Below are 22,293 nucleotides of genomic sequence, written 5' to 3'. Positions count from 1 at the left end.
TGGATCACTGTTGACTCTAGTCATTCTTGAAATATGACTATCAATGCTTCCAAAATCTCTAAAGCCACCTCTTTCAGCTTTCCAAGCACCTTCTCCCTTGTAATAGCCACTCCACCAACTTCCAACCCTGACTCTCAGGCATGTTGCTGAAGACTGATGCAAAAAAGTTATTCAACTCCTCTGCATTTCTTTATTCCCCATTATCACTTTTCCTGCATTATTTTCTAGTGGTCTTATTTTTTACTCTTTATATAACTGAAGAAACTCTTGCTATCCTTTTATATTATGAAGAGCCTGTCCCACGAACATGTGACCTGCATGCGGCAAGCGCGACCAAACTGGAAGCGGGGGCCGCGCGGAGGTCGAGTGAGTGACATGAAGTTCGAGCGATGTCCGCGGGAAACATAGAAAATAGGTGCAGGAGTAGGCTATTCGGCCCTTCGAGCCTGCACCGCCATTCAATATGATCATGGCTGATCATCCAACTCAGTATCCTGTACCTGCCTTCTCTCCATACCCCCTGATCCCTTTAGCCACAAGGGCCACATCTAACTTTCTCTTAAATATAGCCAATGAACTGGCCTCAACTACCTTCTGTGGCAGAGAATTTGAGATTCACCACTCTCTGTGTAAAACATGTTTTTCTCATCTCGGTCCTAAAGGATTTCCCCTTTATCCTTAAACTGTGACCCCTTGTTCTGGACTTCCCCAACATCGGGAACAATCTTCCTGCATCTAACCTGTCCAACCCATTAAGAATTTTGTAAGTTTCTATAAGATCCCCCCTCAATCTTCTAAATTCTAGCGAGTGGCTAAAGGGATCAGGGGGTATGGAGAGAAGGCAGGTACAGGATACTGAGTTGGATGATCAGCCATGATCATATTGAATGGCTGTGCAGGCTCGAAGGGCCGAATGGCCTACTCCTGCACCTATTTTCTATGTTTCTATCCCCCCCTCCACCCCCGACATATACACAGCTAAAAAATAGTACAAACTAATCTCAAAACATACATTTAGCAGGACAAAAATAAAAAAAAGACGGACGACTGTAGTCGAGCCGCTGCCGTTAGGCTCAGCCACCATGTTTTTGCAACAGTTCTCATTCCATGCTCTGCGGTCTACACTGGCCGCGATGCGCTGGCACCAGCAGGCCCTCGCTCTGACTCTCCTGCAGCTCCGGGTCTCACTCAATCACACTTGCAATGGACCCCAACTGCACTTCATTCAATGCCAGATCCACGCCCTCAACAAACGCTTCCTCGCCTACCTGGACTCTTCCAAAGATCACAAGCTTGCCCACCTCCATGCTGGTGCCTCCACCGACACACCTCGACTCGACCGCCCGCAGCCCAGTCTCTTTAATTAGTTCCGCTTTCCGAACCCCCACTCCCTCATCTTTACTATGGACGTTCAGTCACTCTACACCTCCATCCCCCACCAGGAAGGCTTTAAAGCCCTCCGTTTCTTCCTCGAACGCAGAATCATCCAATTTCCCTCTACAAACACTCTGCTCCGTCCTGTTGAGCTGGGCCTCACCTCAACAATAGACATCGACATAGACATAGAAAATAGGTGCAGGAGGAGGCCATTCGGCCCTTCGAGCCAGCACTGTCATTCATTGTGATCATGGCTGATCGTCCCAAATCAATAACCCGTGCCTGCCTTCTCCCCATATCCCATAACAGCTTCTCCTTCGACTCTTCCCACTTCCTCCAAATCCAAGGCGTAGCTATTGGGCACCCGCATGGGCCCTAGCTATTTCTGCCTCTTTGCAGGGTACGTCGAACAATCCCTGTTCCAGGCGTACACTGGCCCTATCCCCAAACTCTATCTCCGTTATATCGATGACTGCATCGGTGCTACGTCCTGCACCCGTGGACTTCATCAACTTCATCACCAATTTTCATCCTGCACTCAAATTTATCTCATCTCATCTCCGACACCTCCCTTGATTTCTTGATTTCAATCTCCATCACAAGAAATCGACTATTGTCTGACGTCTATTACAAACCCACTGACTCCCACAATTATCTCGACTACACTTCTTCCCACCCTGTTTCCTGCAAAGTCTCTATCCCTTACTCCCAATTCCTCCGTCTACACCGCATCTGCACCCATACTAGGACATCCGAGATGTCCTCATTCTTTAAGGAATGGAGGTTCCCCTCTCCCATCATCAATGAAACCCTCACTCGTGTCTCCTCGGTACCCCGTAGCTCTGCTCTTGCTCCCCCTCCCCCTAGTTGCAACAGAGACAGAGTCCCCCTAGCCCTTACCTTCCACCCCATCAGCCATCACATACAACACATAATCCTCCAAAATTTCTGCCACCTCCAATGGGATCCCACCACTGGCCACATGTTCCCATCTCCACCCTTTTCTGCCTTCCGCAGAGACTGTTCCCTCCGCAACTCCCTGGTTAACTTACAGTATCCCTTCCCACCCAAACCACTCCCTCCCCAGGTACCTTCCCCTGCAACCGCAGAAGATGCAACACCTGTCGCTATACCTCCTCCCTCGACTGTCCAGGGACCCCGACAGTCTTTTCATGTTAGGCAGAGGTTCATTTGCACCTCCTCCAACCTCAGCTAATGTATCCGTTGTTCAAGATGTGGACTCATATACATCGGCGAGACCAAACGCAGACTGGGCGATCGTTTCGTGGAACACCTTCGCTCAGCCCGCGTGAACTAACCTGATCTCCCGGTTAATGGACATTTTAATTCTCCTTCCCATTCCGCCACAGACATTTCTGTCCTCGGTCTCCTCCGTTGTTGGAGTGAGGCTATACGCAAATTGGAGGAACAGCATCTCACATTTCGCTTGGGCAGCTTACAGCCCAGTGGTATGAATATTGATTTCTCTCACTTCAGGTAGTCCCGGCATTCCTCCTCTCTCTCTCTATCTCTCCCCCACCCAAGTTGCACTAGCTTCTCATTTTCACCCTACAAACGGTTTACAATGCCCAGTTCCATTTATCATTGTTACTTTTTTTGCATATCTTTCATTCATTGCTCTTTATCTCTCCACAGCACCGTCCATATTTCTCGTTTCCGTTATCCCTAACCAGCCTGAAGAAGGGTCTCGACCTGAAATGTCACCCATTCCTCTCCAGAGATGCTGCCTGTCCTGCTGTTACTCCAGCCTTTTGTGTCTATCTTCAGCTCATCCACTTTGTTTCTTGCACTGTGTGCATTCAAATACAACACCTCCTATTTGGTATTCTCCCCTTTTACTGACTGACTGGTTAACAGAGCTCACGGTCTCTGGTTAGAGACCAACTTCGGGAACTTCAAGCTGCAGGAGATTCAACCGCCCCGACGCGGGGTCTTCGATCGCCCTGACGTGGGGGTTTCCACCGCTGGCTGCGAGAGCTTCGATCACCCCGACTGTGGATGGTTCAACAACCCCGACCGCGGGGGCTTCGATCGCCCTGACGTGGGGGTTTCCACCGCTGGCTGCGAGAGCTTCGATCACCCCGACTGCGGATGGTTCGACCGCCCCGACCGCGGGAGTATAAAGAAGCCGAAGATTAGACTTTATTGCCTTCCATCACAGTGAGGAATGTGGGGAATCCGCTGTGGTGGATGTTTATGTTAACCTTTATGTAGTTGTATGTCTTGTTGCTTTTTTTTAGTATGGCTGTATGGTAATTTGAATTTTACTGTACTTTAATTGGTACAACATGTCACAATAAACTGACCTTGACACCTTGAAACATGAAGGACACAAGATGTCGTGGAAATGAGGCGACTCTTGTGTTCTGCCTCAGTGATCGTGTACTTAAGTATGATTGTGCCAATGTATGGTAAGATGTTTACTGAACTGTATGCAAAAAAGATACTGTACTGTACTGTGAGTTTGCTGTACTATACACATGTGAGTATAAAGTACTAGTGAACCATGGGCAATGCACAAACTGAGGGTTTTGCGATTCCCAACACATCGCTACATCTCTGCACACAGCAACACCACGGGCATGCTCCATGTCCCAGACTGGCTGATCACGACTCTCACTCACCTCCCCCTCTGTTCCAGGTTCTGCTGCCCCCTCCTGCCTCTCCCAGGGGTCCATGGTTTCTCCCTCGTCGGCAGCCTGCACTGCCTCCTGCAGCACGGTGTTGGTACTGATCGCTCGCAGATTCAGGGCTGTGGAGGCAATGGGAAGTTGCATCAATCCAGGTCTGGGGCAACTAAACCTTATTCCCTTATCCTGGATCTATATGCTGTCAATCGGCGATTGTAATTATGTATTGTCTTTCCGCTGACTGGTTAGCATGAAACAAAAGCTTTTCACTGTACCTATGTACACGTGACAATAAACTAAACTGAACTGATCCGTTAGCCCATTGCCGTCAGACGGACATGTTGGTGAGTATTGAGGGCGAAGGTGACACACAAAGAAGTTGGCGGCACAAGCTGATCGTGTGGTGAAGATGACAAAGATACTTGCCTTCGTCAGCCTGGACATAGAATAGGCGGCAGGGAGATGATGGCAAAATGTTATAAATCACAGGGTGTGGGGGTCTCTGTGTGGGGGGGTCTCTGTGTGTAGGGGGTCTCTGTGTGGGGGGGTCTCTGTGTGGGGGGGTCTCTGTGTGTGGGGGTCTCTGTGTGGGGGGGTCTCTGTGCGGGGGGGGTCTCTGTGTGGGGGGGTCTCTGTGTGGGGGAGTCTCTGTGTGGGAGGGTCTGTGTGAGGGGGGTCTGTGTGAGGGAGGTCTCTGTGTGTGGGGGTCTCTGTGCGGGCGGGGGGGTCTCTGTGTGGGGGGGTCTCTGTGTGGGGGAGTCTCTGTGTGGGAGGGTCTCTGTGTGGGAGGGTCTCTGTGTGGGGGGGTCTCTGTGTGGGGGAGTCTCTGTGTGGGAGGGTCTGTGTGAGGGGGGTCTGTGTGAGGGAGGTCTCTGTGTGTGGGGGTCTCTGTGCGGGGGGGGGTCTCTGTGTGGGGGGGTCTCTGTGTGTGGGGGTCTCTGTGTGTAGGGGGTCTCTGTGTGGGGGGGTCTCTGTGTGGGAGGGTCTGTGTGCGGGGGGGTCTCTGTGTGAGGGGGGTCTCTGTGTGTGGGGGTCTCTGTGTGGGGGGGTCTCTGTGTGGGGGAGTCTCTGTGTGGGAGGGTCTGTGTGTGGGGGAGTCTCTGTGTGGGAGGGTCTCTGTGTGGGGGGGTCTGTGTGCGGGGGGGTCTCTGTGTGGGAGGGTCTCTGTGTGGGGGGGTCTCTGTGTGGGAGGGTCTCTGTGTGGGGGGGTCTCTGTGTGGGGGGGTCTCTGTGTGGGGGGGGCTCTGTGTGGGAGGGTCTGTGTGCGGGGGGGTCTCTGTGTGGGGGGGTCTCTGTGTTGGGGGGTCTCTGTGTGGGAGGGTCTGTGTGCGGGGGGGTCTCTGTGTGGGGGGGTCTCTGTGTGTGGGAGGGTCTGTGTGCGGGGGGGGTCTCTGTGTGGGGGGGGTCTCTGTGTGGGGGGGTCTCTGTGTGGGAGGGTCTCTGTGTGGGAGGGTCTCTGTGTGGGAGGGTCTCTGTGTGTGGGGGGGTCTCTGTGTGGGAGGGTCTCTGTGTGGGAGGGTCTCTGTGTGTGGGGGGGTCTCTGTGTGGGAGGGTCTGTGTGCGGGGGGGTCTCTGTGTGGGGGGGTCTCTGTGTGGGGGGGTCTCTGTGTGGGAGGGTCTGTGTGCGGGGGGGTCTCTGTGTGGGGGGGTCTCTGTGTGGGAGGGTCTGTGTGTGGGGGGGTCTCTGTGCGGGGGGGTCTCTGTGTGGGAGGGTCTGTGTGCGGGGGGGTCTCTGTGTGCGGGGGGGTCTCTGTGTGGGAGGGTCTCTGTGTGGGAGGGTCTCTGTGTGCGGGGGGGTCTCTGTGTGGGAGGGTCTGTGTGCGGGAGGGTCTCTGTGTGCGGGGGGGTCTCTGTGTGGGGGGGTCTCTGTGGGGGGGTCTCTGTGTGGGAGGGTCTCTGTGTGGGAGGGTCTCTGTGTGGGAGGGTCTCTGTGTGGGAGGGTCTGTGTGTGGGAGGGTCTGTGTGAGGAGGGTCTCTGTGTGTGGGGGGGTCTCTGTGTGTGGGGGTGTCTCTGTAGGGGGGTCTCTGTGTGTGGGGGGGTCTCTGTGTGTGGGGGGTCTCTGTGTGTGGGGGGGGCTCTGTGTGTGGGGGGTCTCTGTGTGTGGGGGGGGCTCTGTGTGTGGAGGGTCTCTGTGTGGGGGGGGGCTCTGTGTGTGTGGGGGGCTCTGTGTGTGGGGGGTGCTCTGTGTGTGGGTGGGAGGAGTCTCTGTGTGTGGGGGGGTCTCTGTAGAGGGGTCTGTGTGTGTGTGGGGGGTCTCTGTAGGGGGTCTCTGTGTGTAGGGGATCTCTGTAGGGGGTCTATGTGTGTAGGGGGTCTCTGTGTGTAGGGGGTCTCTGTGTGTAGGGGGTCTCTGTAGGGGGTCTCTGTGTGTAGGGGGTCTGTAGGGGGTCTCTGTCTGTAGGGGGTCTATGTGTGTAGGGGGTCTCTGTGTGTAGGGGGTCTCTGTGTGTAGGGGGTCTCTGTGTGTAGGGGGTCTCTGTAGGGGGTCTCTGTGTGTAGGGGGTCTGTAGGGGGTCTCTGTGTGTAGGGGGTCTCTGTGTGTAGGGGGTCTCTGTGTGTAGGGGGTCTCTGTGTGTAGGGGGTCTCTGTGTGTAGGGGGTCTCTGTGTGTAGGGGGTCTCTGTGTGTAGGGGGTCTCTGTGTGTAGGGGGTCTCTGTGTGTAGGGGGTCTCTGTGTGTAGGGGGTCTCTGTAGGGGTCTCTGTGTGTAGGGGGTCTGTAGGGGGTCTCTGTGTGTAGGGGGTCTCTGTGTGTAGGGGGTCTCTGTGTGTAGGGGGTCTCTGTGTGTGGGGGGGGTCTCTGTAGGGGGTCTCTGTGTGTAGGGGGTCTCTGTGTGTAGGGGGTCTCTGTGTGTAGGGGGTCTCTGTGTGTAGGGGGTCTCTGTAGGGGGTCTGTGTGTGTAGGGGGTCTCTGTAGGGGGTCTCTGTGTGTAGGGGGTCTCTGTAGGGGGTCTCTGTGTGTAGGGGGTCTCTGTGTGTAGGGGGTCTCTGTGTGTAGGGGGTCTCTGTGTGTAGGGGGTCACTGTGTGTAGGGGGTCTCTGTGTGTAGGGGGTCTCTGTGTGTAGGGGGTCTCTGTGTGTAGGGGGTCTGTGTGTGTGGGGGGGGGTCTCTGTGTGTAGGGGGTCTCTGTGTGTAGGGGGTGTCTGTGTGTAGGGGGTCCCTGTAGGAGGTCTGTGTGTGTAGGGGGTCTCTGTGTGTGGGGGGGTCTCTGTAGGGGGTCTCTGTGTGTAGGGGGTCTCTGTGTGTAGGGGGTCTCTGTGTGTAGGGGGTCTCTGTAGGGGGTCTGTGTGTGTAGGGGGTCTCTGTAGGGGGTCTCTGTGTGTAGGGGGTCTCTGTAGGGGGTCTCTGTGTGTAGGGGGTCTCTGTGTGTAGGGGGTCTCTGTGTGTAGGGGGTCACTGTGTGTAGGGGGTCTCTGTGTGTAGGGGGTCTCTGTGTGTAGGGGGTCTGTGTGTGTGGGGGGGGGGTCTCTGTGTGTAGGGGGTCTCTGTGTGTAGGGGGTGTCTGTGTGTAGGGGGTCCCTGTAGGAGGTCTGTGTGTGTAGGGGGTCTCTGTGTGTAGGGGGTCTCTGTGTGTAGGGGGTCTCTGTGTGTAGGGGGTCTCTGTAGGGGGTCTCTGTGTTTAGGGGGTCTCTGTGTGTAGGGGGTCTGTGTGTGTGGGGGGTCTCTGTAGGGGGTCTCTGTGTGTAGGGGGTCTGTGTGTGGGGAGGGTGTCTCGGTGGGCTGTGGGGAAGTATTTGTCCCTCTCTCCACGCTGAGCTTACACTGGGTCAGATGCTTCAGGCAACTGGTTTTGCCAGCGTTCACCTTGCCCAGGATGACGGCCTTGATGGGGAACGGCGGGAATGCCGGCGGTGGGCTGGGCTCTCTGGTCGGTTCCACCGTATCCATGATGCGCTGGACGGCGTGGCCCAGAACGTTGTTGTTCGGAGGTGGGCCGAGGTTAAGCCCATTGTCAGGGGGTTCCCATTCACCCGTCATCACCTGAGGGAGAGGGCAAGGGAGAGAGTTATAAGATGGAGAGAGAACATAGAGGGAGGGGGAGAGAGGAAGAGAGGAACAGAGGGGGAAAGAGGACAAGAGGGATAGAGGAAGAGAGAGTGAGAGGAAGACGGGGAGAGAGGAAGAGAGGGGGAGAGAGGAAGAGAAGGGGAGAGAGGGAGAGAAGGGGAGAGAGGGAGGAACAGAGGGGGAAAGAGGACGAGGGGGAGAGAGGAAGAGAGAGAGATGAAGACAGGGGAGAGGGGGAGAGAGGAAGAGAAGGGGAGAGAGGGGGAGAAGGGGAGAGAGGGTGAGATGGGGAGAGAGGAAGAGAGGGGGAAAGAGGATGAGAGGGGGAGAGAGGAAGAGAGAGTGAGAGGAAGATGGGGTGAGGAAGAGAGGGGGAGGGAGGAAGAGAGGGGGAGGGAGGAAGAGAGGGGGAGGGAGGAAGAGAGGGGGAGGGAGGAAGGGAGGGGGGGAGAGGGAGAGAGGGGGAGGGAGGAAGAGAGGGGGAAAGGAAGAGAGGGGGTTAGAGGAAGAGAGGGGGAGAGAGGAAGAGAGGGGGAGAGAGGAAGAGAGGGGGAGAAGAAGAGAGGGGGTGAGAGGGAGAGAGGGGGAGAGAGGAAGAGAGAGGGAGAGGGGGGGGGGAGAGGGGAAGAGAGGGTGAGAGGAAGAGAGGGGGAGAGAGGAAGAGAGGGGGAGAGAGGGGGAGAGGGGGGGAGAGGGGGAGAGAGGGGGAGAGAGGGGGAGAGAGGGGGAGAGAGGGGGAGAGAGGAAGAGAGGGGGAGAGAGGGGGAGAGAGGAAGAGAGGGGTGAGAGGAAGAGAGGGGGAGAGAGGAAGAGGGGGAGAGAGGAAGAGAGGGGAAGAGAGGGGAAGAGAGGGGGAGAGGAAGAGAGGGGGTGAGAGGAAGAGAAGAAAGAGGTATATTTGGAGCAACAAAGGAAGAGAGGTGGGAGATAAAGACATGGAGAGAGAGACAGTGAGCATGGTAGATTGGCAGTGAATACAATGGAGATGAGTGATGGATGGAGAATGGAGGACGAGACACAGGGGAACAAGGGAATAGACAGAGAAAGTAACAAAGATAGATATGCAGAGACAGAGAGAGCAGGTTGGTTGAGGATGAATCGAAAATGATGAGAAACAAAGAGGTGAGAACCAGATTCACTATCAGTGGAAACTGTTAACAGCACATCACATCACCTTCAATCAACAAGCCTCAGTTCATGGACTCATCGCATTCTCCCACCTCAGTGGCAATCCATGTCATGTCAGTTCTGTGTCACTGAATCACACCAATCCCATCGTTCATTCACAGCCATGTTAGACCGGTCCGGCAAAAACTGCAAACATCCTCCACTGCCCCTTCCTCAACCAACCTGCATCACACTAGTACACACCCACTCTGTGATCACTAGTACATTCCCCGTGTTCACTAGTACACGCCCACCCCTGGGATCACTAGTACACACCCCGCCCTGTAATCACTAGTACACACCCATCCTGTGATCACTAGTACATTCACCCTGTGATCACTAATACACACCCACCATATGCTCACTAGTACACTCCCACTCTGTGTGTGATCACCAGTACACTCCCGCTCTGTGATCACACTAGTACACACCCACCTGTGATCACTAGTACATTCACCCTGTGATCACTAATACACACCCACCCTGTGATCACTAGCACACACCCACTCTGTGATCACTAGTACACACCCACCCTGCGTGTGATCACTAGTACACACCCACCCTGTGATCACTAGTACACACCCACCCCGTGATCACGTACACACCCACCCTGCGTGTGATCACTAGCACACACCCACCCTGTGATCACGTACACACCCACCCCGTGATCACGTACACACCCACCCCGTGATCACGTACACACCCACCGTGATCACGTACACACCCACCCCGTGATCACGTACACACCCACCCCGTGATCACGTACACACCCACCCCGTGATCACGTACACACCCACCCTGTGATCACGTACACACCCACCCCGTGATCACGTACACACCCACCCCGTGATCACGTACACACCCACCCCGTGATCACGTACACACCCACCCTGTGATCACGTACACACCCACCCCCGTGATCACGTACACACCCACCCGTGATCACGTACACACCCACCCCGTGATCACGTACACACCCACCCTGTGATCACGTACACACCAACCCGTGATCACGTACACACCCACCCCGTGATACGTACACACCCACCGTGATCACGTACACACCCACCCCGTGATCACGTACACACCCACCCTGTGATCACTAGTACACACCCACCCTGTGATCACTAGTACACACCCACCCTGTGATCACTAGTACACACCCACCCTGTGATCACTAGTACACACCACCCTGTGATCACTAGTACACACCCACCCTGTGATCACTAGTACACACCCACCCTGTGATCACTAGCACACACCCACCCTGTGATCACTAATACACTCCCACCCTGTGATCACACTAGTACACACCCATCCTGTGTGATCACTAGTACACACCCACCCTGTGTGTGATCACTAGTACACACCCACCCTGTGATCACTAGTACACACCCACCCTGTGACCACACACTGCTCCAGTTGCACAGTGATTGAACAAGTGGGTGGTACTAAGGTGCGAATCAGAGGGGCGGGAGGGAAAGGCAGCGTGCTGGGGAGGGGGAGGCTACCTGGTAGTCTTCATAATCCTGGGTATTGAGCAGCTGCTGCTTGGCCAGCTCAATGTTGTCCTCGGGGTGGTCAGCGTCAAGCTGCTGTGCTGTGGCCGGCTGCTCGTAGATGGGTTTCTGGGCAAAGAACAGCTCCTTCCACTCCCTCATCACCTTGCTTGGAATCAGGCTGTGGGGTTGGATAGAGTGGCAGCAGTGTGACACAGCAGCAGCAAGTGGCCTCACACCTCTCCCACTCTTGTGGGTATTTACCAGAGAAGGTTAGAGAACTGATGAGTTCAGGTCAGGAAGCAATGATGTCCCGGAGGGTATCATCATCACGATGCGGAGTTGGTGCTCTTCAAATGCGTAAAGATGGGGACATCCACAGGGCTTGACCAGGAGTTGTATCCCAGGGTGGTCTGGTAAGCAATGGAGAAGATTGCTGGGGTCATCCAGCGCAGAAACACGCCCATGAGCTCATTGTCCATGCCGACCAACATGCCCCATCTACACTAGTCCCACCAGCCTGCATTTGGATCATCTCCCTCTAAACTTTTTCCCGTCCATGTACTTGTCCAAGTGTCTTTTAAATGGTTGTTTATAGGACCTGCCTCAACCACCTTCTCTGGCAGCTCATTCCATACACCCACTATTCTCCTGGACTGGCAGAGGACTTTTGTATCCTGTTAGTCTGAGGAACCAGAAGACTGGAGGGTGGTTAATGTTGTGAAGAGGAGCAGGGGTACGTCAGGGAACTTATTGATTCTGGTATCAATTATTGATTCTGGTGTCAATTATTGATTCTGGTGTCAATTATTGGAGGGGATTCTAAGGGACAAGATTAATTTGCATTTGGTTAGCCTGGAGTGATTGAAGATGGAGTGATTGAGGATGGAGTGATTGAGGATGGTGTAATTGAGGATGGACAGCGTGGCTTTTTTTCAGGGGGATTCATGCCCTTGAGGGCAGTGCATTGTCAGTGTCTACATGGACTCTGGAAAGGTGTTGACTGTATAGGAGTAATCAACCTGGATTTGTGCAAGGGAAGTCGCGTCCTACCAGTATGAGTTTGTTTAAGAAGTGACAAAGAAGATTGATGAAGGCAATGCAGTAGATGGACTTTAGCAAGGCCTTTGACAAGGTACGATATGGTAGGCTGGTCCAGAGGGTTAGAACAGAAAAGCTGCCAACTAGATACAACATTGGAGGGTTGTTTCTCAGAGTGGAGGCCTGTGGCTAGTGGGGTAACACAGGGCTTGGTATGGGCTCCCCTGTACTTTCTCACATATATTAAAGATCTGGAAGAGCATGCAGTTGGCAGGGTGCATAGGTTTGCGGATAACTCCAACATTGGTGGTGTAGTGGACATTGAATAGAGCTGTCTAAGGTTACAACAGATCGACCAACTGGGAAAGGGAACAAGAGAGTGGCAGATGGAATTTAACTTGGACAAGTGTGAAATGATGCATTTTGGAAAGTTGAATCAGGCCAGGACACACACATTGAATGGCAGTGTTAATGAACGGAGAGATCTTGGGGTACAAGTACATAATTGCCTGAAAATGGGAACACAGGTGGACAGGATGCCGTGCCCCTGCCTCACCTGCCTCAGTCGTGCATTGGATCCCATCCCACTGCCAATGTAGTTTAAACCCACCTGAGTAGCATCAGCAAACCGCAAACCTGCCGGCCAGGACTTTGGATCCGCTGCAGTTCAGTTGCAACCCGCTCCTCGTACAGGTCAGCTGCTCCAAGACATCCTGGACCCTGGCACCATCCTGGAGTCTCGACTGCTGCCATAGAATCTCCCATCTGTCCCACTACTGAGGTCTGGCTGACATTACCCTTCACCGCTGTGGCTCAGAGCCAGGCCCCTTGGCACAGAACTGGCTGCTACTGTTGCTAACCCATGATGACTCATCCCTCTCAACAGGATCTCGAAGGGTGAGGGGTGAGTGGTGATGGGGTGATGGGGTGAGGAGTGATGGGGTAAGGGGTGATGGGGTGATGGGGTGATGGGGTGAGGGGTGATGGGGTGATGGGTGATGGGGTGAGGGGTGAGGGGTGATGGGGCGAGGGGTGATAGGGTGATGGGGTGAGGGGTGATAGGGTGATGGGGTGATGGGGTGAGAGGTGATGGGGTGATGGGGTAAGGGGTGATGGGGGAAGGGGTGATGGGGTGATGGGGTGATGGGTGATGGGGTGATGGGGTGATGAGGTAAGAGATGATGGGGTAAGGGGTGATGGGGTGATGGGGTGATGGGGTAAGGGGTGATGGGGTGATGGGGTGATGGGGGGATGGGGTGATGGGGTAAGGGGTGATGGGGTAAGGGGTGATGGGGGGATGGGGTGAGGGGGTGATGGGTTGATGAGGTAAGGGGTGATGGGGTGAGGGGTGATGGGGGGATGGGGTGATGGGGTGATGGGGGGATGGGGTGATGGGGTAAGGGGTGATGGGGTAAGGGGTGATGGGGGGATGGGGTGAGGGGGTGATGGGTTTGATGGGTAAGGGGTGATGGGGTAAGGGGGTGATGGGGTAAGGGGTGATGGGGTAAGGGGTGATGGGGTAAGGGGTGATGGGGTGATGGGGTGAGGGGTGATGGGGGAGGGGTGAGTGGTGATGGGGTAAGGGGTGATGGGGTAAGGGGTGATGGGGTGTATGGGGTGATGGGGTAAGGGGTGATGGGGTAAGGGGTGATGGGGTGATGGGGTAAGGGGTGATGGGGTGAGGGGTGAGGGGTGATGGGGTAAGGGGTGATGGGGTAAGGGGTGATGGGGTGATGGGGTGATGGGGTAAGGGGTGATGGGGTGATGGGGTGAGGGGTGATGGGGTAAGGGGTGATGGGGTGATGGGGTGATGGGGTAAGGGGTGATGGGGTGATGGGTGATGGGGTGATGGGGTGATGGGGTGATGGGGTGATGGGGTGATGTGGTGAGGGGTGTTGGGGTGATGGGGTGATGGGGTGATGGGGTAATGGGGTGAGGGATGCGCATGGAGCGAGGGGCAAGAGGTTGGTGAGGAGGGTGAGTGGCCTCGGTGCCCACCTACCCTAAGGTGAGGTGACGGTAGTCAGCCACCGTAGTGGCCAGGTCGACGATGTGCTCGGCCACCTCCAGGCACAGGGCGTAATGTTTACGGAAACGCCGCTCAGCCCACTCCGCCATCAGCCCCTCGTGCACCTCCCGCTGCCGACGCCGCTCCTCCGCCTGCTCCAGCAGCTCTTGCCGCACCGCCACCTGTGGGAGCAGAGACACGGGTCATTAGCACCCACGGGGGCAGAGACACGGGTCAGCAGCACCCACGGGGGCAGAGACACGGGTCCTTAGCACATACGGGGGCAGAGACACCGATCACCACCACCCACGGGAGCAGAGACACGGGTCAGTAGCACCCACGGGACCAGAGACACCGATCAGGAGCGCCCTCGGGAGCAGAGACACTGATCACCACCACCCACGGGAGCAGAGACACTGATCACCACCATCCACGGGAGCAGAGACACTGATCACCACCACCCACGGGAGCAGAGACACTGATCACCACCACCCACGGGAGCAGAGACACTGATCACCACCATCCACGGGAGCAGAGACACTGATCACCACCACCCACGGGAGCAGAGACACTGATCACCACCACCCACGGGAGCAGAGACACTGATCACCACCATCCACGGGAGCAGAGACACTGATCACCACCACCCACGGGAGCAGAGACACTGATCACCACCATCCACGGGAGCAGAGACACTGATCACCACCACCCACGGGAGCAGAGACACTGATCACCACCACCCACGGGAGCAGAGACACTGATCACCACCACCCACGGGAGCAGAGACACTGATCACCACCACCCACGGGAGCAGAGACACTGATCACCACCATCCACGGGAGCAGAGACACTGATCACCACCACCCACGGGAGCAGAGACACTGATCACCACCACCCACGGGAGCAGAGACACTGATCACCACCACCCACGGGAGCAGAGACACTGATCACCACCACCCACGGGAGCAGAGACACGGGTCAGCAGCACCCACGGGAGCAGAGACACGGGTCAGCAGCACCCACGGGAGCAGAGTCACATAGAAACATAGAAAATAGGTGCAGGAGTAGGCCATTCAGCCCTTCGAGCCTGCACCACCATTCAATATGATCAAGGCTGATCATCCAACTCAGTATCCCGTACCTGCCTTCTCTCCATACCCCCTGATCCCTTTAGCCACAAGGGCCACATCTAACTCCCTCTTAAATATAGCCAATGAACTGGCCTCAACTACCTGACCTCGACACAGATCATTAGCACCTATGGGAGCAAAGACACCGGTCACTATCACCCATGGGAGCAGCACCCACACAGGGAACTCTCCGGGGGGGGGGCATCAGGGTGGAGAGAGGGGGCGGGGGAGAGGGAGGGGTTGAGTCATTGGGGGTAGGTCGAGGTGTGAGACTACAATTGGATTTGCCAAGAGCTGCCACAGAATGCTCTAAAGTCTTAGCAGGGAAGGCAGCATCTGTGGAGAAAGTGATATTGGTTCAGGTGCAATAAACTCGTTGTTCTAGCCACCCCTCTGCCACCCTGTGCCCTGCCCAGCGGCTCCTCCTCTACATGTGCCGTGCGTCGCTACCCCGGCCTGTGGGATGTGTGAGTGATCCAGTGCCGGCAGTAATCTGTGAGGGGAGGCCAAGGGTCGAGGCAAGCCCTGAAATAAGAGGGAGGACGGGGAGTGACCCGTGTGTGCCACCCCCCCCCCCCCCTGTCCCACCTGCTCTCTTGCTCACCCAGTGCTGACCAAAGGTCCCGGAATGGAAGCGTTATCTGACTCTCTCTCCACAGATGCTGCCTGACCTGCTGTGTGTTGCCAGCATTATTCCCAATCCCAGCGCTGCAGGATTTTGGTCATCGGGCAAGTTCTGAAACAGCAGCAAGTGACCAGAAGAGGGGGGACCTACTTTCTCTCGGTCCAGCGAATCTGTGAACTCCTTCAGTCGCTGCTCCTCATACTGCTTCTCCCGGAAGATGCGATTCTGTGTCATGACAGATTTCTCATGGCGAGCATGCATCAGCTGCACCGTGATGCGACGCTCCTGCAGCGACTGCCGCATCAGTCTGTGTACCAGCTGCTCCTCACGGTACACCTCCTGGGGTAGAGAGCAGGCGTCAGTCTACCCACAACATTCCCCACCCCACACCCCCAACACACACACTGCCCACCCAATACACACCCTCACCCCTCACCTCCTGGTCCCACACACCCCCAACATTCCCCACCACACACCCCCAATACACCCCATCCCCATCTCACACCCGCACCCTCAATCCCACACCCTTTCCCTCTTCTCACCCCACCCTCCAGCACACACCCCTTCCTTCCCCACCCTCACCACTTCCCCCTCCCCCCCCTCCAAGCCCACAACCCCTCCCCCACCTCACCATTCCCCCTCCCCACGCCCCCCTCTAAGCCCACAACCCCTCCCCCACCCCTTCCCATGCAAGGTTGCATTCCACATCGGGCAGCCCGTCCCTGCAATACCCTGCCCTTGCCCTGCATGTCCCCTCCTACCTCCTGGGCCTCGTGAGCCTCGAGCTGCTCTAACAGGACCCTGCGCCGCCTCTTCTCCCGCTCCTTGCGAGCCGTGGCATCGTCCGTGAGCCGCTTGCGGACGCTCTCGATGAAGCTCCGGCCCTGCTCCACCCTCACGCATGGGGCGCCGCTATCCTCTGAGGGGACAGCCGGCAGCAGTACGGAGCTGCACGCAGACGGCACTCATTCAACACTCTCTGCTCACGCCCTGTCCAATCCCACCCTTTCCAACGGCAAGCTACATATGGCAGCACTGCTTGAAACGTGCCCACCTCCCCGGACTCTGGCACCATCCTTGTCTAATTCATTGTGTCCCCTGCCCTAGACTTCAGCAAGACATTTGATAAGTCATGGTGGGCTGCTCTGGAAGGTTTGATCTCATCGGATCAAGGGAGAGCTAGCTGACTGCAAAGAAAAGGTAGACAAAAATGCTGGAGAAACTCAGCGGGTGCAGCAGCATCTATGGAGCGAGGGAAATAGACAACCTTTCGGGCCGAAACCCTTCTTTAGACAAAGCAAATTGGCTTCATTAAGGGGAGCAGAAGGTGATATTGCACATGTTTTTTACAGACAGGAGACCTGGAGTCCTGTGGCTAGTGGTGTGCCTCAGGGTTTGGTGCTGGGTCCGTTACTGTTTGTCATCTATAGCGATGATTTGGATGAGAACGTACAAGACATGATTAGCAGATGACACTGAAGTGGGTGGCATTGAGGAAGGACATTCTTGCTATTGAGGGAGTGCAGTGTAGGTTTACAAGGTTAATTCCTGGGATGGCGGGATTGTCAAATGCTGAGAGAATGGAGCAGCTGGGCTTGTACACTCTGGAGTTTAGAAGGATGAGAGGAGATCTCATTGAAACATATAAGATTGTTAAGGGCTTGGACACGCTAGAGGCAGGAAACATGTTTCTGATGTTGGGGGAGTCCAGAACCAGGCGCCACAGTTTAAGAATAAGGAGTAAGCCATTTAGGAGACAAGGAAACACTTTTTCTCAGAGAGTGGTGAGTCTGTGGAATTCTCTGCCTCAGGTGGTGGTGGCAGGTTCTCTTGATGCTTTCAAGAGAGAGCTAGATAGGGCTCTTAAAATAGCGGAGTCAGGGGAGATGGGGAGAAGGCAGGAACGGGGTACTGATTGGGGATGATCAGCCATGATCACATTGAATGCAGGCGCTGGCTCGAAGGGCCGAATGGCCTATTCCTGCACCTATTGTCTATTGTCTATTGCGATAGTGAAGATGGTTGTCAAAAGTTGCAGCAGGATCTTAATCGATCGGGTCAAGATTTCGACATTGGGCAGGCAAGGACTTTAATCTTTGGAGTGCAGATAGATGAGGGGTGATGTTATAGAGATGTCTAAGATCATGATAGCAATAGATGCACAGAATCGTTTACCAAGAGTAGTGGAATCAAGGACCAGAAGCATGGGTGCAATGTGAGGGGGGAATGATTTAATAGGAACCTGAGGGGCAACTTTTGTTTTTACATAAAGGGTGGTGATGTGTATGGAGCCACCTGCCAGAGGAGGTAGTTTGAGGCAGGTACCAGCACAATGGTAATATTTATTTATTTATTCATTCATTCATTCATTCATTTATTTATTCATTCATTTATTTATTTAATCATTCACTTATTTATTCATTCATTGATCTCTCTCTCTCTTCCTGACTGCGTGCCCCTCTCTCTTGGACTGTGTCCCATCTCTCTACTGGACCGACACTCTCTCTCTCTCTACTGGATTGTGTCCTGTCTCTCTCCTGGACTTGTCCTATCTGGAAGCATCAATTGAACAGAGCTCATCTCCTGTGTTTGCTGGGTGAGCTGTCAAGCGGCAGTGCTGCCTCTCTCTGCTCTCTGTCTACTCACCTCTCACTCTCCTCACCTCCTTCAGGTGTCAGGTCCTTCAATATCTTTTCAAACTTTGTGATCTCTTGGATAAACATCTGAAATCACACAATGAGCACTTGAACAAACTTCTGGCTAATCCTTATTCACCAATAAATCCCAAAACATCATGTAAAAAAAAACATCCTCTACGATAACACTGGTCCTCCACAAGGATGCTTTTTCTGTCTACAAAGTGGCGGTTGGTGTTGCCTTTTGGCCGCGAGAGGAGCATCCCAGTGGGGGGTCCCTCTACGCAGGGATTCTCCCCATCTACATCGGGGACCTGGGGTGGAGGGTACTGCACTGAGGAGTCCTTTGCAATCTGTGCCTATTGTGGTTCACAGAGTCGCCAGCTGCCTGCCCCTTTTGCAGGGTGGAAGAGTGTTCCGTGTATATATATGGAGGGTGTGAGGCCTTCTGGCTGCACTTCACACCCACCATGCTCATCCTCGGACATCCTGTACTTGGGACAGAGGGTAGGGGCTGAAGAAGTCTTGGTTGGGTTGCTCCTAGGCCTGGCCAAGCTGGCCATCCACGAGTCATGGCGCTAGGCAGAAGACAGCTGTGCCCGAGCCGGCTGCCTGCCCCTTTTCCGGGGTTACAGCCACGCCCGGGTGGTACTGGAGAGGAACAATAATGTGTCCTCCTAACCTATTCGACACTTAATGCACAGTTTGCTTTGGTGCTACCTCCTGCACCCAGACACAACTGACTGACTTCATCCGCTTCACCACTAACTTCCATCCTGCACTCAAATACACCTGGACCATTTCCGACACTTCCCTACCATTTCTTGACCTCATTATCTCCATCGCAGGTGATAGACTTCTGACCGACATCCACTATAAACCACAACTCTTCTTCCCAGCCTGCTTCCTGTAAGGACTCCATCCCCTACTCCCAATTCCGCCGTCTGCTCCCAGGATGAGGATGCTCACCAGGGCATCGGAAATGTCCTCATTCTTCAGGGAACGGGGGTTCCCCTCTTCTACTATAGATGAGGCTCTCACCAGGGCCTCTTCTATACCCCGTAACTGCCCTCAATCCCCATCCCCCCACTCGTAACAAGGGCAGAGTCCCCCTAGTCCTCACCTTTCACCCCACCAGCCGTCGCATACAACAGATAATCCTCCGTCATTTTCGCCACCTCCAACGTGACCCCACCACTCACCACATCTTCCCATCTCCCCCCATGTCTGCTTTCCGCAGAGACCGCTCCCTCCGTAACTCCCTGGTCAATTCTTCCTTTCCCTCCCGCACCATCCCCTCCCTGGGCACTTTCCCTTGCAACCGCAAGAGCTGCTACACTTGTCGCTTTACCTCCCCCCTCGACTCCATTCAAGGACCCAAGCAGTCGTTCCAGGTACAACAGAGGTTCACCTGCATCTCCTTGCATCTGCTGCTCTAGATGTCAGCTGATCTACATCGGTGAGACCAAGCGTAGGATTGGCGATCGTTTCGCCGAACTCCTCCGCTCGGTCTGCATTAACCAACCTGATCTCCCGGTGTCTCAGCACTTCAACTCCCCCTCCCATTCCGAATCCGACCTCTCTGTCCTGGGCCTCCTCCATGGCCAGAGTGAGCACCACTGGAAATTGGAGGAGCAGCACCTCATATTCCGCCTGGGCAGTCTGCACCCTAGCGGCATTTTCCGGTAGCCCTTGCTGTCTCCTCCTCTTCACAGCTCTCCCTCAGCCCTCGGGCTCCTCCTCTTCCTTTTTCCTGTTTCCTTTCTCCTCCCCGCCCCACCGCCCCCCCCCCCCCCCATCAGTCTGAAGAAGGGTTTCGGCCTGAAACATTGCCTATTTCCTTCGCTCCATAGATGCCGCTGCACCCGCTGAGTTTCTCAAGCACTTTTGTCTACCTTCGATTATCCAGCATCTGCAGTTCCTTCTTAAACACAGTTATCTGTAAATTCTCTTTGTATTCACTAGAGAGGGACTACACGCTGTCCACAGATGCCCTGGGGATTTACGGAATCGCTGGGCATGCCGGGATTGGAATGCATCCTTAATAAGGATGGGGAAATTGTTGTTTCAGACAAATTTGTTTAACGCTTTGTGGTTGGATTGGTTTGAATAATTTAGTATTATACATATTATTGTAAAAAGTTGAATACATTATTTTTGGTTAAAAGAAGGAAGCATTCTCATCCCCTTCTTTACTCCTTGTACACCCATGACTATACAACCAAGTACAAATCCAACTCAAATTTAATTTACAAATTCAGGAATGACACCATCATAGTGGGCAGAATATCAAATAAAGATGAGATATAGAGTAAGGAGATTGAGAATCTCGTAACTTGGTGTCAAGACAACAACTTTTCTCTCAATGTCAGCAAGACAAAGGAGATAGTGATCGACTTCAGGAAGTGAAGCGGTCCACATCCCCCTGTGTACATTGATGGTGCTGAAGCAGAGATGGGTGAAGGCTTCAAGTTCCAAGGAGTAAATGTCACCAACAACTTGTACTGAACTAGCCACAAAAAAATCTTTGGCCAAGAAAGCACACCAACGCCTCAACTTCCTTAAAGGCTTAGGAATTTCAGCATGTCCCTGACACCTCTCACCAACTTCTACAGATACGCCATAGAAACCACTTTATTGTGATGCATCACAGCATGTTTGGAAATAGTTTCATCCAAGACCGCAAGAAATTGCAGAGAATTGTGGACACAGCCCAGACCATTACACAAACCGACCTCCCTTTCGTTGACTCCACCTACACATCACGCTGCCTCAGCAAGGCCACCAGCATAATCAAGGAGCTGTCTCACGCTGTAAACCCTCTTCTCCCATCGGGCAAGAGGTACAGCCATTTAAAAACGCACACCTCCAGATTCAGGGACAGTTTCTTCCCAGCTGTTATCAGGCAGGGGAACCATCCTATCACCAGCTAGAGAGCGGTCCTGACTTATCATCTACATCATTGGAGACCTGGAAAAGGGAAACGTTATTCCCTTTATCCTGTATCTGAACACTGTGGATTGCTTGATTGTAATAATCTATAGTCTTTCCATTGACTAGGCGGTACACAACAAAAACACTTTTCCATGTACCTTGGTACACGTGACAATAAACTAACTAACTTCTACCACCATCCCTCCCCCTCTGGTCACCCGACAGCTCCACGGATCTTGCATGTCATCTGCACTGTCTCACCTTCTTTCCCTGTCTGCATCTTATACCACCAGGGTGCGCCGACAATGGCAGCCTCGCCAGTCTTTGTCATTTCATCTTTTTTTTAAATTATTTTAAGTGTGTTTTAAAAGTTTGTTTTAATGTTCTCTGGTTTGTTTTATGTGGTGGGTGGGGGAGGCGGTCGGGGGAAACTTATTTTCAATCTCTTACCTTGCCGGAGATGTAATTGTTTTTCGGATCATATCGCCAGTCGTTCTGTGGCCTAACAACATGGAGTGGAGACCTTGCTCAGAACTTTGAGCCCCCCTCGCGGGGATGTGGGCTTACCATCGGAGCCAATCCTTTTCCTGGGATCAATGCTCCATTGCGGATTTCACTATCGAGGAGCTTGCAGTCTCGGGTAGAGACCGATGTCGGGAGCTCCAAACGACGCAGAAGGTTCGATCAGGCCTGACCTGGGGTCAGATCGCCCGGCGCGGGGGAGTGGAGATCCCCCCGATGCAGGAGCTTGATCGCCCTGATGCGGAGGGCCCAAACACTGCCGGCTATGGGAGCGAAGATCATCCCGTCAACAGAAGGCTTGAAGGGAAGAGATTGAATTTTTTTTCGCCTTCCATTACAGTGAGGAGCATGGAGGAGTCACTGTGGTGGATATTTATGTTAAAATGTATGTCGTGTGTTCTGTTGCTTTTTATTGGTATGACTGTATGGCAAATGAAATTCCTTGTATGTTGCAAAACATACGTGGCTAATAAAGTATTATTATGATTATGATTATTATGCTCTATTCTTGTCCCAACCCCTGTGTTCCCCAGCCATCCGACCCACAACTATTATCCTGCATCCACCCTTGCCATTCTCAACGAATCCTCACACAATAACTCACCCCCACCAGGTGCAAGCAGCTCTTTTTGATGTATCATATATACAGTATGTCCCATTTTATGTCTCGATGTAAGTATAGAAATACAATTAAAA

The 22,293-nt window shown here is 53.9% G+C and overlaps 1 protein-coding gene across 1 annotated transcript in view; it reads right to left on the bottom strand.

Moving 5' to 3' along the window:
• Positions 1-22,293, bottom strand: part of spef2 (sperm flagellar 2) — a 162,550-nt gene that overhangs the window by 112,899 nt on the left and 27,358 nt on the right. Inside the window, exons 6-12 of the mRNA XM_033018764.1 lie at positions 18,152-18,228; positions 16,267-16,453; positions 15,656-15,844; positions 13,745-13,932; positions 10,714-10,882; positions 7,789-8,008; positions 4,023-4,150 (exon numbers count right to left, since the gene is read on the bottom strand). Coding sequence (XP_032874655.1) covers positions 4,023-4,150; positions 7,789-8,008; positions 10,714-10,882; positions 13,745-13,932; positions 15,656-15,844; positions 16,267-16,453; positions 18,152-18,228 — 1,158 coding nt within the window. The remainder of the gene's footprint in view (positions 1-4,022; positions 4,151-7,788; positions 8,009-10,713; positions 10,883-13,744; positions 13,933-15,655; positions 15,845-16,266; positions 16,454-18,151; positions 18,229-22,293) is intronic.

This window comes from Amblyraja radiata, chromosome 3 (assembly GCF_010909765.2).
Source record: "Amblyraja radiata isolate CabotCenter1 chromosome 3, sAmbRad1.1.pri, whole genome shotgun sequence".
NCBI classification, from domain to species: domain Eukaryota; kingdom Metazoa; phylum Chordata; class Chondrichthyes; order Rajiformes; family Rajidae; genus Amblyraja; species Amblyraja radiata.
This window is presented reverse-complemented; position numbering and strand designations above follow the sequence as displayed.